The sequence below is a fragment of the Pelodiscus sinensis genome, chromosome 9 (genome assembly GCF_049634645.1).
Source record: "Pelodiscus sinensis isolate JC-2024 chromosome 9, ASM4963464v1, whole genome shotgun sequence".
Classification (NCBI taxonomy): domain Eukaryota; kingdom Metazoa; phylum Chordata; order Testudines; family Trionychidae; genus Pelodiscus; species Pelodiscus sinensis.
The window spans coordinates 60,267,400-60,282,182 of NC_134719.1; the positions used below are offsets into that span (position 1 = coordinate 60,267,400).

Below are 14,783 nucleotides of genomic sequence, written 5' to 3' on the forward strand. Positions count from 1 at the left end.
TCCTCTCACCTGCTAATGATACTTTTCATTTGACTGTCCTTCTCCTCCTGCTGCCGGCGAAGTCGATCCTCACTATCTTCCAACCTCGTCTTGTATTCCATCAGCAGCTTCTGCATTTGCTGCTCCTGCACCAGCAGACGCCGCTCGTACTCCTCTAGTCGTCGGCTCGACACTTTCAGACGATCCTTCAGCTTGGCTATCTCTTGCTCGTACTACAGGCAGGAGTGGGAGGGACAGAATCAGAAACAAAGGGAGCAGGGTGAGGTGGTCAGATATCTGTGTGTGGTCTGTATTGTTTTCTTTAACAACACAGAAAATGAGGGAAATGACAGGAAGGGCTAGAACCAGTCTCTGTGGCCAACTATGGACTACCACACTGCAATCTCTTACTCGCACAACTCGTCACATTTCCTAATATTGCCCTACATTGCCCCTTCTACCCCACAGCTGGGCATCCACACAGCACCTCAGTCCAGATGGAACAACTCCCCCAAGCCTCTCACACAGAAACTGCTACTAGTGCTGATCTCTAGGGTGGTTTTCTGATGTGAACAAACATTCACTCTAGATTAGGCTGGGATCTAAACAACGCATTTTCCTTTCAGACCTAATGAAGGTTTGAAGCCAGATGTCCAGATGCCTAGCACATTAACATGCAGTACAACAGAGCCTCAGGGGAGTTTACTTTCCTGAAATTCCATTCTCTCTCCTGATTGCTCCTTCTGGTCATTCTCCTCCAATAAAGGCATCGACATACATGCATTTCACTCTTCTGTTATAGGTTCTTCATTATTCCTAAAACTCTAGTTTATTTTTATTTTTGCCCAGCAAAGAAAAAAAGAAAAAATGTATCTAGGAGCTTACAACACTGTGACACCTGTACGCCTGCACTCGTATTTGGAAAATAATGCACACTGTTGTGGTACACAGATCTGGCAATTAAATGCTCGGGAACATACTACACTACAGACAGAAGTGAGGAAACTCACATTTTTTCAAATATATTTGAAATTACAAATGTGAAAGAGGTGGACAGTCGTGCACAACACAACAACGGGCATTTTGGTCAGGTGAAGCCCAACACAGGAAGAACTTGACGGTTGCAAAGAAGCATGCTACGTGCCCACACTAATCCTTGCTCTGGCTAATAATCGGACTTATCTTCATGACCCCTAAAATTCACACAAACATTAGAACACTGAGCTGGTAGAACATCCCTAGGACCAGTGTTACTTGTCCATCCTGTCTTCTGACAGTGGCCAATACCCAGGTGCCCAAGAGGGAATGAACAGGACTGATAAACATCCCTTCTTGCCCAGTTCCAGCTTCTGAACAACAGAGACTATGGATACCACTATGGATACCATTCCTACCCATCCTGGCTAAGACCCATTGATAGATTTTCCATGAACACATGGTTGTTGTTTTTTAAACTTTGTTATAATCTTGGCCTTCGCAACATCCTCTGTCAAGGAGTTCCATGGGTTGACTTATGTGTTGTGTGAAAAAAATATTTTTTTGTTTTATACCTGCTGCCTATTAATTTCATTTGGTGACCCCTACTTCCTGCATTATCAAAAGGAATAAATAACACTTCCTTATTTACTTTCTCCACACCAGTCATGATTTTATAGACCTGTACCATATCCCCCTTAGACATCCCTTTTTCAAGCTTTAAAGTCCTAGTCTTATTAGTTACTCCTCATATGGAAGCCGTTACACACTTCTAATGATTTTTGTTACCCTTTTTTGAACCTTTGCCAATTCGAATTCATCTTTTTTAGAGATGGAGCGACCACATCTGCATGCAGTTTTCAAGATGGGGTGTACTATGGATTTATATAAGGCCAATATTTTCTGTCTTAAAATATGATGGAAGTAAACAGCAAGCATCAGCTGTAAGTATATTTACAAGGCTGTTTTAGTCTGTAGAGGTGTTTGACAAGGGTTTCAGACTAAGCTTGCAACCATCCCAACATGCCTATGAACTGGATTAGCTCTACGGTCGGAAGCCATGCAATGCACTAGCTGGGGTGGGGGGGTGGGGGGGTGGGGGTGGGGGAGAAAGCCTCTGCAGGATGGGGATTAGAAGAAAACCCTTTTCACATTGGAAGCGAAAACTCTGTCAGTAACAGTTTCATTGGAAAGTCAGATTCTGGCCCAACAGGGAATGCCACCATTGTGAACAGTCCAGCTTGCTGCTGTGAAGGTCTCTGCTCTGAGAGCTCAGGCTGGAGAGTGCACATTGCGAATACCTTCTCAGCATGCTTGATTTCATCTTGCTGCTGCTCTGCATCCACCTCTTCCTCGTCATACTGCCCGTTATTCAGAACCCAGGCAGCTGTCCTTTCTACTGGCGACATTGTGGCTGAATCCACGGGTGACTGAACCTGGGAGCAGAGAGGGCTGTAAGCATTTGTCAAAGAAATCATGTACTGCCTGGTTCTGCAGTCAAACATATTCAGAGCAGAAAAATGGAGGGAGAAGACCACCTGGAATCCAGCAGCATCAAAAGCTCCCCACTGTCTCTCCCTTCCAGAAATACTCTGGACACATACTATACTTCAGCCCAGGAACAGTTTAATGAGAAAGACACTTCTCTGCATTGCACCTATGCACACAGCTTCCCTTTCACCTCAGTCACAGTTGCCTTCCTAAAACAACTGCACACTCTTTAGGGATAAGGAGGGGAAGTGAGGGCATGCACACAACAAATCAGACAACACACACCAGAGTCCAGGAGTATTGTGGTTTCAGTCTCTCATAAAGAAGATTAAAGACAGTACGAGATACTTCAGAAAGGAGGTGGGCTTGCATTTGAGGCAATGACCTTTCCGTGCTTGCTGAGATGCTAACTGCTCACAGATGCACTTTCCTCTTTTTATTTTGTACTGACTGGATCTTGGCCATATTCACCTTCTACTTTTCCTTCTAGCTTCCCGGTAAGGCCTCTGCAGTGTCCCTAATACAACATGTAAAGCCCTGAAGTTTGTATTTGGCGCTTGCTTGTCATTGGCAGATTTGTTACTTTGAAGAACTGAAGGGTTCACTTGAGATGCAGTTTTGCTTTAATACCTTTGAGGTCCATTGTATTAAAATGCAACTGTGTGTGTTATTGTGGAACTGTATGTGAACTCCTCTAGCAGAAGGGAGATGCTAATGTAATCCCTCTGGTTATCAGCCCTTCAAAGCTTCTCCTTTCAAAGGTCCACAAATAATAGTTCAAACTGGATTCTCCAGGAATCAAGACAAAGGATTTTTGGATAAAAAGAATGGTTTTAAACAAGCTGGGGGTGGGGGAATGCCTTCCTGATACTGTAAATGACTGGATCCTGGGTACAGAGGGCCCCAATCCTTAGGAAACAGTTGGAAGGACAAGGTAACTGAGATCCCACAAGATTGTGCGTGTTTTGAGCGGAGTCTGTGGTGCCTCAAGAAAACCTCTTAGGTGAGGTGTTAAGGCCTGCTCCTGTCACACCCATGGTAGAGTTGGGGTGATTTTGGGCAAGCTTATCAACAAGCATGTAGGTTCTTGTATGGCTTTTGAATGTTTTCTCTGTAGTGCTTTTATCTTCAGAATAAAATAGGCTTGTGCCATCCATGTGGTGCCCATCTTTGCAGGCAGGCACACTGGTTACCAACCTGCTATGAAGGGTAGCTAAGTGGGGCAGCTTGCCTTTGCTAGGAACACAACGGTGAAGGCAGGGAATTGCTCAGCTTGGAGGTACCCCAATCGGAAGGGATAGAGATGTGCATCTTTCTCCAAGCGCAGTGATGGCTGGGGAGCTGGAATCCAGAAGGTGGGTTCCCTTGTTGGGCCATAGAGGAGAATACAAGCACAAATGCCTGGAATTTCTAAACTCCGTGAAATATAGCTGCGTGGGAAGCACCAGTACTTTGTATCCCTTATCCCCACTTTGAGAAACTTGAAAATAATGTTTTCCCCTCAGCCTGAGTTCCTTTGTTCCATCAAACATGGCAGTTTGATGCTTTGTTTTGGTAGCAGCATTAAGGACAATATCTAGGGTTGCCAGAGGGTTTTGACAAAAATACCAGACACACTTGATCTCAGACGGGGTGGGGGGGGGGGAGAAGGGCTGGTTGGGAGCAAGTCGGGGGAGCGGGGCTGGCTGGGGGAGATCGGGGGAGGGAACCGGCTGGTGGGGAGCAGGGCTGGCTGGGAGGAGTTCAAGGGGAGTGGGGCTGGCAGGGGCGATCGGGGGGAACCGGCCGGTGGAGAGCAGGGCTGGTTGGGGGAGATCGGTGGGGTGGGGGGGGGAAGAGGAGGGGAATGACCGGTCGGCGGGGAGCAGGGCTGGCTGGAAGGAGGTCAGGGGGAGCAGGGCTGGCGGGGGGGGGGGAATAAGGGGAGAGCAGGGGGGAATCAGCTGGTGGGGAGCAGTGGGGCTGGCCAGGGGAGATCAGGGGGGATGACTGGTGGGAAGCAGGGCGGGCCCAGGTGCACGCAGATCTCGGGGCGCTGCCCGTACCGTGCACGGTACCGGCGGAGTGCATGGGCGAGTCTGGCCCTGGGGATTCCATCCTGCCCTGGCCCCGCTGCCCCTCTACTGCGTAGTTGCGCACTGCCTGGCTGGTAGACACGTTCACGCAGTGTGAGCATGTCTACCAGCCAGGCAGTGCACAACTACGTACTGATACTCATGAGGATAATAATAAAACTTATTTCATTAGAAAATACCAGACATTTATATATCTGATATTTTCTCAATTTGTTTCCCAACAGAAAGCTCAAATACTGGACTGTCCAGTTCAAAACCGGACACCTGGCAACCCTAATATCTGCTCATTGCTGGGGAGAAAACAATTTTGTTCTTCTCTCTAAATAGGTCTTCCTATTACGAAGGATCACTCGCCGAGTAGAAAGAATATGGGTAACTATGACAGCTGTGCGGATAAATCTGGACGCTCAAACACTTCCCTGTAAAAAGGGCCTAAAGTTACGCCACAGAGCAGACAAACCCAGTGCTTGCTGAGGGTGGAAGATCATATCACATGCTGAAGTGACTTCTTGTTAACGTGGAGGGGCTTCCTCTAAGAAGAAGGCAGTCCTGAGCCGGAGTCTGACCAACTACACAACCTACATCTCCTGTGGTACTGCTACCGACAGACAAGAAAAGAGGATCACTGTGGACTGGGCAGGGCACCTCACACAATAGTGCTGGTAGCAGCTGCTTTGAGGTGGGGAAGGAGACAACTATAGTCTCTTCCCCACTGGAGTCAGTGCAGATTCAGACAAACCACTGGAAACCACTTTCATCGCTCTCCAGATCAGCAGCTCCTTCGGCATTCTGAGAGTTCTTCACCTCTGGGGCCAACTAGACACAGAGGTGGGGCTGCTACTGAGGCTGAGTGATGCTTTTGTTAGGGCCCAGCTGCTCTTGCCATTCTCTAGCCAGGTTCTCAGGCAAAGTCCACACGCCTGCCACGGGGGGGAGAAGACAAGAAGGGGCACAATGTAGTGAGGCCCCAGAAGACTACACCTCAGACATGCTGAGGGAACCCAGCAAGCTGCTTCTGTGCAACAGGGGCAGAACTCAGGGATCTAGAATGAAGCCCAAGGCCCTTCTGTGGAGGGCTTTGGATGCCAACATCTCTCAGCAGCGCTGCTTCCTTTTGTGGAACACAAAAGGGGGTGTGCGGCTACACAGATGAACAGAGGGTTACGAGAACAGTGTTATTAGTCACCTTGCGTGGATGGCAACAGAACACCAACTGATGCGCTTATTCTGCTAGGAGCAACAGCTTTCCTGGAGGAGCGTGGGGTTTTTGACTTAATAGCTTAGTGGAGTCATTTGACTAAACCAAAAATATGAATGACTGAGGAACACATTAAGCTAAATTCTGAGTCATTTTTACCCCTCCTACTGAAATGTGTAAATGAACTTCACTAGCTTTACATACTAAGTAACAGTCTATCCTATTTCAGATTGTCGTCTCATGTGGTATTTTAAAACACGAGTGGGTTGTTGGGCTGTGATCTTGCTTGCTAGGTTTTAGGGAAGCATGTTTTACAAGTGAGTTATAATCTCTTAAAATAAGAGTTTGCTCAGCCTACTATCGAAGCAGACATCTAGGTAGGATTTCCCGCTTCAGTCTCGCTCAGTCACCTGCTCAAGGGTTACCTGAGGTCCACCAGCAATGGCTCTTATCTTTAGTAGATGATATGCTGAGTCTAGCAACAAGGAGCCTTGGCAGTGATGGGTGTAGAGATAAGAAAAATGGGCGGGGTCAGAGAGAATTTCAGGGCTTTGACAGAGATGGCGGTCCCCCGCCTGGAAAGAGAGAAATTTGTGGTGGAAAGGTTAATAACCTGCTCAGAGGCAGCATGACTGATACAGCTATTAGTAGCTACCCAAATTTATGGATGCTTCTCTTGACATTATTTATTGTGAGACAGAGACAGCAGGAGAGAACATGAACCATGGACTGCTCTGCCACCAATCAGCACCTCTCCAGAGTAAATACTGTGGCAGACACTGGGAAATGCTAGAAAGGCTGAAAGATTTTGATCCTTAACAAAAACAAAATTGCTTCTCATGTTGGTTCTAGAAGGATAAGACAGCACAAGGGTCAGGACAAAATGCATTAATGACACCTTTCCAGACCTCTTACTCCTCAGCATATCTTTCCAGTTAACCTTTAAATTGAAGAAGAGAATATTTTCAGTAATCAAATCCCAGCACAAACAGTTATAAGATCAAAAAAGAAGCAGGCGGTAAAGGGTAAGACACCCTAAAAAAAAGTCCCAAGTGAAAAAAGCCAGAGGGAAATTATTCGATATTTAATATAACTAAATTCCGCTGAAAATTCTATCGCCCACCTAATTCACTAAATGCAAATGAAAGCAGAAGCTAATGTCTCCCAGACAAGCAAACAGGACTGCTCTGTGCTCAAAAATAAACGAAGCTTGCAAAGAAGTTGATAACAACAAAACTCACAAAGCAACACTCAGAGAGAAATCACCCAGAAAAAGCCAGAAAAAGAATTCCACAGTGATATTTGCAATTAAAAACATGCAGTGGAATTTGTGCCAAGAACAGGCTGGCCACTAGTCAGAACAGCTCAAGAAGCATCTCAGTTTTTTAGGATACCAAACAACAGACCAGATTGAGATCTGTGTTTGAGATGGAAACAAGGAAACTAACTGTACTGGTGAATAAAGTCAGTGTAGAAAAGAAAGGGTGACAATCTGGGCGACACATAAAAAACCGACACTTTCCTAAACTACAGGGCCAGTGGAAATGCAGTCTGTTGAAGATGACTGTAGCTATAAGGCATCAACATTGCTGAAGGATAAAAGGAGAGGGAAGGTGTAAGGTGGAAGACTGGAGCATCACTTTGACTGTCATTTCTAGCAAGAGGAGGAAACTGCTTTACTTCACAGAAATACAGCGATCAGTAACTCAAGATGCAACAGACTCGAAAGGAGATTATTCAAGGGGTTGCAAACTGTCAACTAAAGATTTCTCAAAAACATGCAAAAGGCGTTAGCTGTAGTTTTTCCCATTCATGCACACCCATACATGTGTATATGATGGAGAATAGCGTCAGTCATATTTTTAAAAGGCTGCTTTTAAAATAGCCTGTATGTTCCTCTGTCCCACGGCCCTCAAGATGTGCATGTTTATTTTTCTAGTCATTTTCAGCAAAATGCCTCAAGGAAACCAACTTTTTCCAGAGGGAATTCTAATAAGGAATTACTTGCAGTACAAAATGAAACTCAGCAGAACTGTTTCACCTGGCAGCTGAAGCATTAGTAAAGCAGTTAGTGGATTTCCAAGTACAATTCCTATTATACTGGGCTTAAACCTAGTAGTGACTTAACCATGTAATTTATGGTACCGTCCAACATAATATATCTATCAACATGCCTATACCCACATACGAGACAAGCTCCCAGGGACAGGCATACAAACAGTATAAAAAACTTCAAACATCATGGGATTCATTTCTTTGGTATACGTATCATTGCCTAATAAGCTTGGCTCTGTGATTCAGTATGTCGGATATCAGGTACTGTAGTGAAAGGCAGACACCACATGGTAGTTTTCAAGCACTGATTGCTCTCGGGTTCCCAGACACCAGGTATGGTGACGTACATTGCAAAAGGCCTTGTCTACGTTTAAAAGGGTTTGTTGGTGTAATATACCTATACTGGTAGAGCAATACCAACAGGCTCTCCTGGTAGAGCTGGCACCAGCAAAGGACTTTTCTGCTGGGCTGGCGTAAGTCAAGTCTGCACTACCAGCTTAGCATACTAGAGCTGTCAGGTAAGGGTGTGATTTTTTCAAACTCTGAATCAACACAGCTCTGCTGACAAAATTTCTAAGTGTAAATCAAACCTAAGAGGTTGCAGCTTTCCTTTGCCATGGGTCCTCACTTGCACCTTTGTGACTTCCTGGATGTGACACTGCAGTGCCCTTTAATTGGACCTACCTGCGAAGACCACCTGGAAGATTCAGCTAGTGCAAAAGGCAACTAACCACCTGGCCTGCTTACTGTGTCAGCATGATCACATAACAGCGGTTGTCAGAGAACTGCAGTGGCTTCCTTTTGCCTCCCTGTGCATTTCAAGCTGCCAGTTTAAAGCCTCATTTCAAAGCCAGATAAGGTCATTGCATGACAAGAGTATACTTTGCTTTCAAATTAACTATGGAACTCAAGTACGTAAAATCATGGATAACAACACTTAAGCACATCATAAATCTTACACTGCCTAGATGATAAACATACATGCACTGTTCTAATATAGAGCAGAGAAATTAATACAGGACATCTTCATAGATCAGAGTTAAGATGATTGTGCTATGGACTGTTGGGCATTTGTATAGGCTACCTTAATTTCAGTATTTAAATATTTCAATTTATAGGATACCATTATATTATCTAAATATTTATCAGACACTTTTTTGGTAAAATCTTACTATATATTTTAGAAATGTGTGTCAGTCTGGTTTGTGAGTCCATTTGTTCAAGCACTCCTCCTAAACAGTGAGAGCTAGGACCAAATTTGGTAGGCAGTTTCCTCTTATCATAACTTAAAGCAAGGTTTGTGTTTGGTTGTGCCAGGACAATGGGATGGAAGTGCCTGGAATTTGATTGTTTCTCGTCAAATGGAAAGGAAGGGGTCTGGTAGGAGACAATTATACTGCAGAATGACCATAGGGGGCAGTAAGGGCCCTGAGATTGTGACCAGAACAGCTATAACCCCATTGGGCCAGGACCGAGCAGGGGTGGAGATAGAGACAGCTATCTACTATATAGTTCAGAGAGTTTATCTGTTTGTGTCTGCTTGTCTGTGCCCAAGCTGGGGGAGAGGCACCCCTCTTGCATCTGTGCAGCAGCCATGGACAGGCACTTCTCACCTGGCCCCAAACTGCTGCGGTGAGAGGGGGCTGGGGTTGCTCTCTCTCCCGGGGTCAGCCTGCATCCTGAACCCCTCATCTCCAGCCTCACTCAAGACAAAGGATTTAAATGAAAAAAAGCCCCAAAACTTATCTGAATTAAGGACCTAAGCAACACCAGATAAATCTTCTGGTGTTATACAATTGCTGTTTGTTAAGAACCAAATTGTGTAAGATGAAACACGCATACTGTTACTGATTTATGGTAAAATTAAGTATGTGGATTTGCATATGAGGTCAATCAATATGCATCAGGAATACATAAATATGTATTTCTATTAAGTGTTTTCATTTTGTTCATATTCTGATATTATTGATGACAGTAGTGGAGGTCAGAGCATTTGCGTAATAGTTGGGCAACCCGGATCCTATGCTGCTTTTATCGATTCATTTCCCTGTTTTTAAGTTGGGAAATCTACTCTCAGACATCATACCTGGCTTTCGAAAACAAGCTTTTTGTTCCTGGAATTCTTCAGTTTGTTTCTTTAAACAAGTTTGTCACTTTTTCTAATATGACGGTAAACTGGAAACACAGACTTAAAATATTAATTTGATTATCTTGTGCTCATTTATTTCACAAGTGAGAGTTGCTAGCCAAGCTAGTAACGATAGTGAAGCCAACAAGCACTTGTGCCTGCTGTTCTTACCATTTAAGCCTCTCCTCCTCCCATATTACTAGAATCAGCTCACATTTCTTGTTTCACATTTAAATACAGTCAGTGGAAAATGCTGAAATGGGCAGTTTACCACCAAAGGTCACAAACCCAGAAAATGGACAAGATCTGGGAGAAGAACTTTGTTCCTACCTGCTGCGTCTGCTGCCGCTGAATTGCCCTCACCTTTGGGACAGGGCTTTCTCTGGAGGATGAGGACTGCTGCCGAGACCGGCTCCCATTCTGAACTGGCTCTGTCACCATTGCACCTGAGGCTGCCGACAGGCTCCCGGTGCTCCGCAAGGAAGCGCTGTGTGGCAGGGACTGAGGGGCTTTGGCCTTGGCGCCCAACCCAACCAGGTCCATTTTACGGATCTGCGCCTGCCCAATGCTGTTCTGACGGGGCAGAGCCATCGGCACATGCTTGTCTGGCACAGTGTGCCGCCTGGAGAAGTCCTCACTCTGCGTGCTGCGTTTGGTGAAGTCCTCCATGCTACTGTTGCTGGGTCCGCTGAGTTTGAAGTCTTCACTGTTACTTTGGCTCCGGGAGCTGGCAGTACTTAAGTTCTCCAAGCTGGAGTCCACAGAGGCCTTTGGCATTGGTGGAGGAGGGTTATTGAGCTGGTAAACCGGGTTCTGGAAGGACAGGGGCTGGAGGCTGCCTTGTTGATTCAAGGCTGGGTGCAGCGGTCTCCTGACTTGGGGAGCGCTTTGTGGTGTGCTCTGCGTCTCCCGCAGTTGTTTGATGTTGGCCACCTGTGTTATGGAGAGCTGGCTGCCCGCCAGACGCAAAGGCACATCGTGCAGGATGGATGCGGGATCGCTGTGAGTGGCATGTGGGTCCTGCAGGTCCATGAGGGAGATGCTACGTCCATTGGGCAGTATGCTCTCCCTCTCGTCCTTGTCCGAGGAAGTCATGCTCTGGGTGGATGCCTGCTGCACCAAGAGTAAGGTTTTCCCTCGAAAATATCCATCTATATTTTCCTGGGTTGGAGATTTCAGTTTATGCGGGTCACTGTGGAACAGACAAGCATTTGGTTAATTTTTAACCAGCCACAATCCCAGTAGATCTGTTCCAGAGATGCCTTTCTACCTCAATTAACCCCCTTCCCTCTCTCTCAAAAAGCCTCAGGGAACTAGATTATTTCCTTTTACGGAGCTTTCTACTTTTTCAAGTCAGAATACACGTTTCTCAATGCTACTAGGAAGGCAATCTGATCTCTAAGAGCGAGGCATTTCAGTCGCTTTACAGGATTAGTATTGAGCTACATACTTTGTTTAGATCTTTCCATCTCCTTGTACTTTACTCAGGTTGGCCAGTGGTATAAGGTCACTGACTTTAGGCAAACAGCAGAATCCTGGCTAAGTCCAAACCTTACAGATCATTGCACTAGTCCTGGCATATCTCAGTGGGATCCTGGCCTCCCTACTACAGGTACCAATTCTGAGTCGTCACACTTACCTAGTTAAAAATCTGGCATGACTATTGTTTGGACAGGGGTCCTCAATATAATCACATAACCTGCCTGATCCCACATCCCTTGTGCTTTGTATTTGCTCTCGAACCCCAGCTGTTACATACCCATCAGTGGGGTCCTCAAATATCTTCTGAAGCCCTGAGGAGAGACTGCCACTGACATTTGGATTAGAGCTGTGCTCGGTGAAACGCCGCAGCTGCTGCTGTATTGGCGTAGGATTGGTCATTGACTTGGTGATATCAGCAAGAATGCGAGGGAGGGGTCCAAGTTTTGCCACGGTCGCCTGTAGGAAGGAATTTTCACCCTGATTGGACAATAAGCACCGCGACATCCGCCATTTTTTGATAACGATGCAGAGGGATGGAGGTTGGAAGGAAGGAGGGTAGGTGTTTGTGTGTGGGTATGGCAGGACCATAATGCATTGTTACGGAGCAGCGTAACCACGGCGACGAGATGAATGAAGGAGACGAAACAGGGTGCAGCAGACATTGAGGAAAGAAAAGGAAATAGAAAAGAAATTAGGATTGACTCCCAAAAATAAAATTCATGCTCAATAAAACCAAACTATTGCCATTCCAACACAAAACTGTCATGCAAAGCAAACTAAATCCAGGGTGGAGACAAGGTAAAAACTATAGTAACTACTAATTGAAGGGAATTCAGAGACTACAGAATCAGCTAATGGGAGGGAACTTTCCAGGCAAAGGGGGTCATGTGGTAAAAGAAATGCATGCCAACAGAGAAGGGGGGATTGCATTCAAGGCATCCAGGAGAGAATTGAAAGGGTTGTGGGGAAAGAGGTTTCCATTTCATCAGCTTCTCCTTTTGGCATCTTTTACATTGATGCCATCTTTTGTACCAAGGTCCTACCAAAAGCTAAGGGGGCTTTCAGCATTTAAAATGAAATGATAGTTCATGAAAACTCCTGTAACATCCACCCCAATATCTTCACTTCAGCCAGTGACCAGCATCTAATTACCTTGCATCATTACACTTAAGTCCGGCCAGGCCTTAACCAACATTAGCTGACCATAAACAGCTGTTCTACCAACACTATTGTCCTTGTGGTGGAAGTTGCTGCTCAGATTTTCTGTTCTTCTCTGGAAATCTGCCCTGAGTTGATAAGGTGATGTTGGCATAAACACATTGCCACTGGTTCTTGGGACGGAAGGGGTGGAAGTGGGATGTACAGGAGGTATTATTACTCAGTAAAGCTCATTACAAAGACTGCCTTCCTGTCAAAGATTGGAAACAGGTATCCAATCAGTTGTTTACAGTGGAAAGTTACTTTACACCTGATTGTTTCTCCCAGTTATTTGTCCTTTATTAAAATCTCCAGCTTTTCCAGGCAACTTAATTTATTCCCTTTCCCAGTCACGGCCCACTGTAAAGCAACATGGTAATGTAACATTAACCCCTAATTCCCATTTTAGTGTGTAACAAAACCCCTTTCCCAAAACGTGTTAGGATATACTAATACAGCCGCACTTGGAAAAGAGCACAGCACTTTCTGGCTTAATACTGTATCTGCTTCCTGTCTCCACTCTCAAATCTTATACCAAATCTTTGCATTCTGAGAGCAGTTCTGCAGTCCCCAATTACTATGATGTCAGACCTGACACTGGCAAAGACAAAAGTCCAGTGATTGTCATGCCAGTGGCTCTTAGGAAAGTAGTCTTTGTAGGATAATTTTACTGCAGATGATATTTAGAGTGCAACAAATATATGAGTTTACACAGGAAACTGACAAACAATTCCACAATGCTTCCCAAATTAAAATGTGTGTTTTGATCTTCATGCATCAAGGGCATTTAGATTTACTCTACTTCACCAACACAAATCATTTTATGTTGGACCAGTAAGAAATACATTTTTGAATAAACCATTATTTCTACCAACCTTGCTAGTCACAAAATATTATTAGTATCCCCCAGCAGGCCACCTCACCTCCAATTTGAAAAGGAAAGACCTGACAGGTACAGTGTAAATGGAATCTGGGACTGCAGGCAACACAGTGCAGTTTTGAAACTCTGCATGTGATGGGAATAGCCAAGTGCTTGTGAACATGGAAAATAGGGGGAAATCTTTTAAAAAACCTCAATTCTTTGTGGCTGAATCCTCTCTCTACTGACCAATTTTTAATCCCTTTGGCCCTGCAAAGCCCACATGGCCACAGAATGTCAAGCTGGAGTCTGTGCTACCTCATGCATCAGCCAATTTGCCAGCTAACGGCAGACTGCCTGCCAACTGCCTTTGGTGATGATGTAGGAGACAGTAGAGACGCAGCTTGCTTTTCAGATCTGGGAGCTTCCAGTGTTGGCTCTCTGAGAACCAGTTTCACTGGGCACAATGCGGGACATGTAAAATACAGATGGGGCAGGATGTGCACGGGGAACCTGATCTTACACTAAGGTCTGATCTAAAGCCTGTTGAAATCAGCAGAAAGATTCCCAGGGAGTGCAACGGTCTTTGGCTCAGGCCCTTAATGAAATCACTGAGGTTACACTACTCCAATCTGGGAGGAGTTGTCAAGTCTGAGAAGGGAAAGTGCAGCAAAGCAACTCACTGTCTCCACTGACAATCCCGTTCCCGATCCATGCCCTGCTCCCTGCCACCCTGCACATGTGGGTAAGGGAGGGGGTGGTCAGGGAGGCTTCATAGCACTGTGCACAGGATAAGATTCAACACCCAGCCTCTACAGAGCATTTACTCTTGTGCTGGACCACAACTACCTTGCACATCCTGTTCAAGGCCTCACAGGTCTTGCAGGAGCTAGGCCTTGATCTGGAATCACTGGAAGGATAAATATTCAGTACACAGACACATGCTTTCTAAGGCGTTACTGAACTTTAGAAAGTTCTCCCTAACATAGGATATGGCTGCTCCTTGGATGTTTCCCAGTGTTGACAATTCTATGACACTACTGCAGCCCTCCAGCCTGCTTTACCTTATCAAGTTGGGACACAACCTCCCATAATAGGGAGTGCAAAACCGAGAGTTCCCTGCCCAGGTCAATGTAGCCTTCGAACCCAGGCGTGTTGGAGATGGTGTCTGGGTTAGAGATTTCCAGCAGAAAGCGCTTCATTCCCCCCCATTCATGTTCCAGGAAATCATTCATGAAGGCCATGTACTCTTCTTTATTCCCAAACCTAGAGGGGAGAGAAATAGTGAATCACATCCACACAGAATACAATGGATATATGTTCAGAGAATTATTCAAATGCTTT

General features: G+C 45.5%; 1 protein-coding gene across 14 annotated transcripts in view; it reads right to left on the reverse strand.

Annotated features, from left to right (window-relative positions):
• RASAL2 (RAS protein activator like 2) overlaps positions 1–14,783 on the reverse strand; it is a 246,919-nt gene that overhangs the window by 11,678 nt on the left and 220,458 nt on the right. For 10 of the 14 annotated variants that reach the window (XM_075936872.1, XM_075936873.1, XM_075936875.1 and 7 more), the window contains 5 exons: positions 14,504–14,705; positions 11,661–11,860; positions 10,232–11,093; positions 2,256–2,390; positions 10–212 (listed from right to left, as the gene is read on the reverse strand). In XM_075936872.1, the coding sequence (XP_075792987.1) occupies positions 10–212; positions 2,256–2,390; positions 10,232–11,093; positions 11,661–11,860; positions 14,504–14,705 (1,602 nt within the window). The remainder of the gene's footprint in view (positions 1–9; positions 213–2,255; positions 2,391–10,231; positions 11,094–11,660; positions 11,861–14,503; positions 14,706–14,783) is intronic. The other 4 variants (XM_075936874.1, XM_075936869.1, XM_006126962.4 and 1 more) reach the window with 2 other exon arrangements.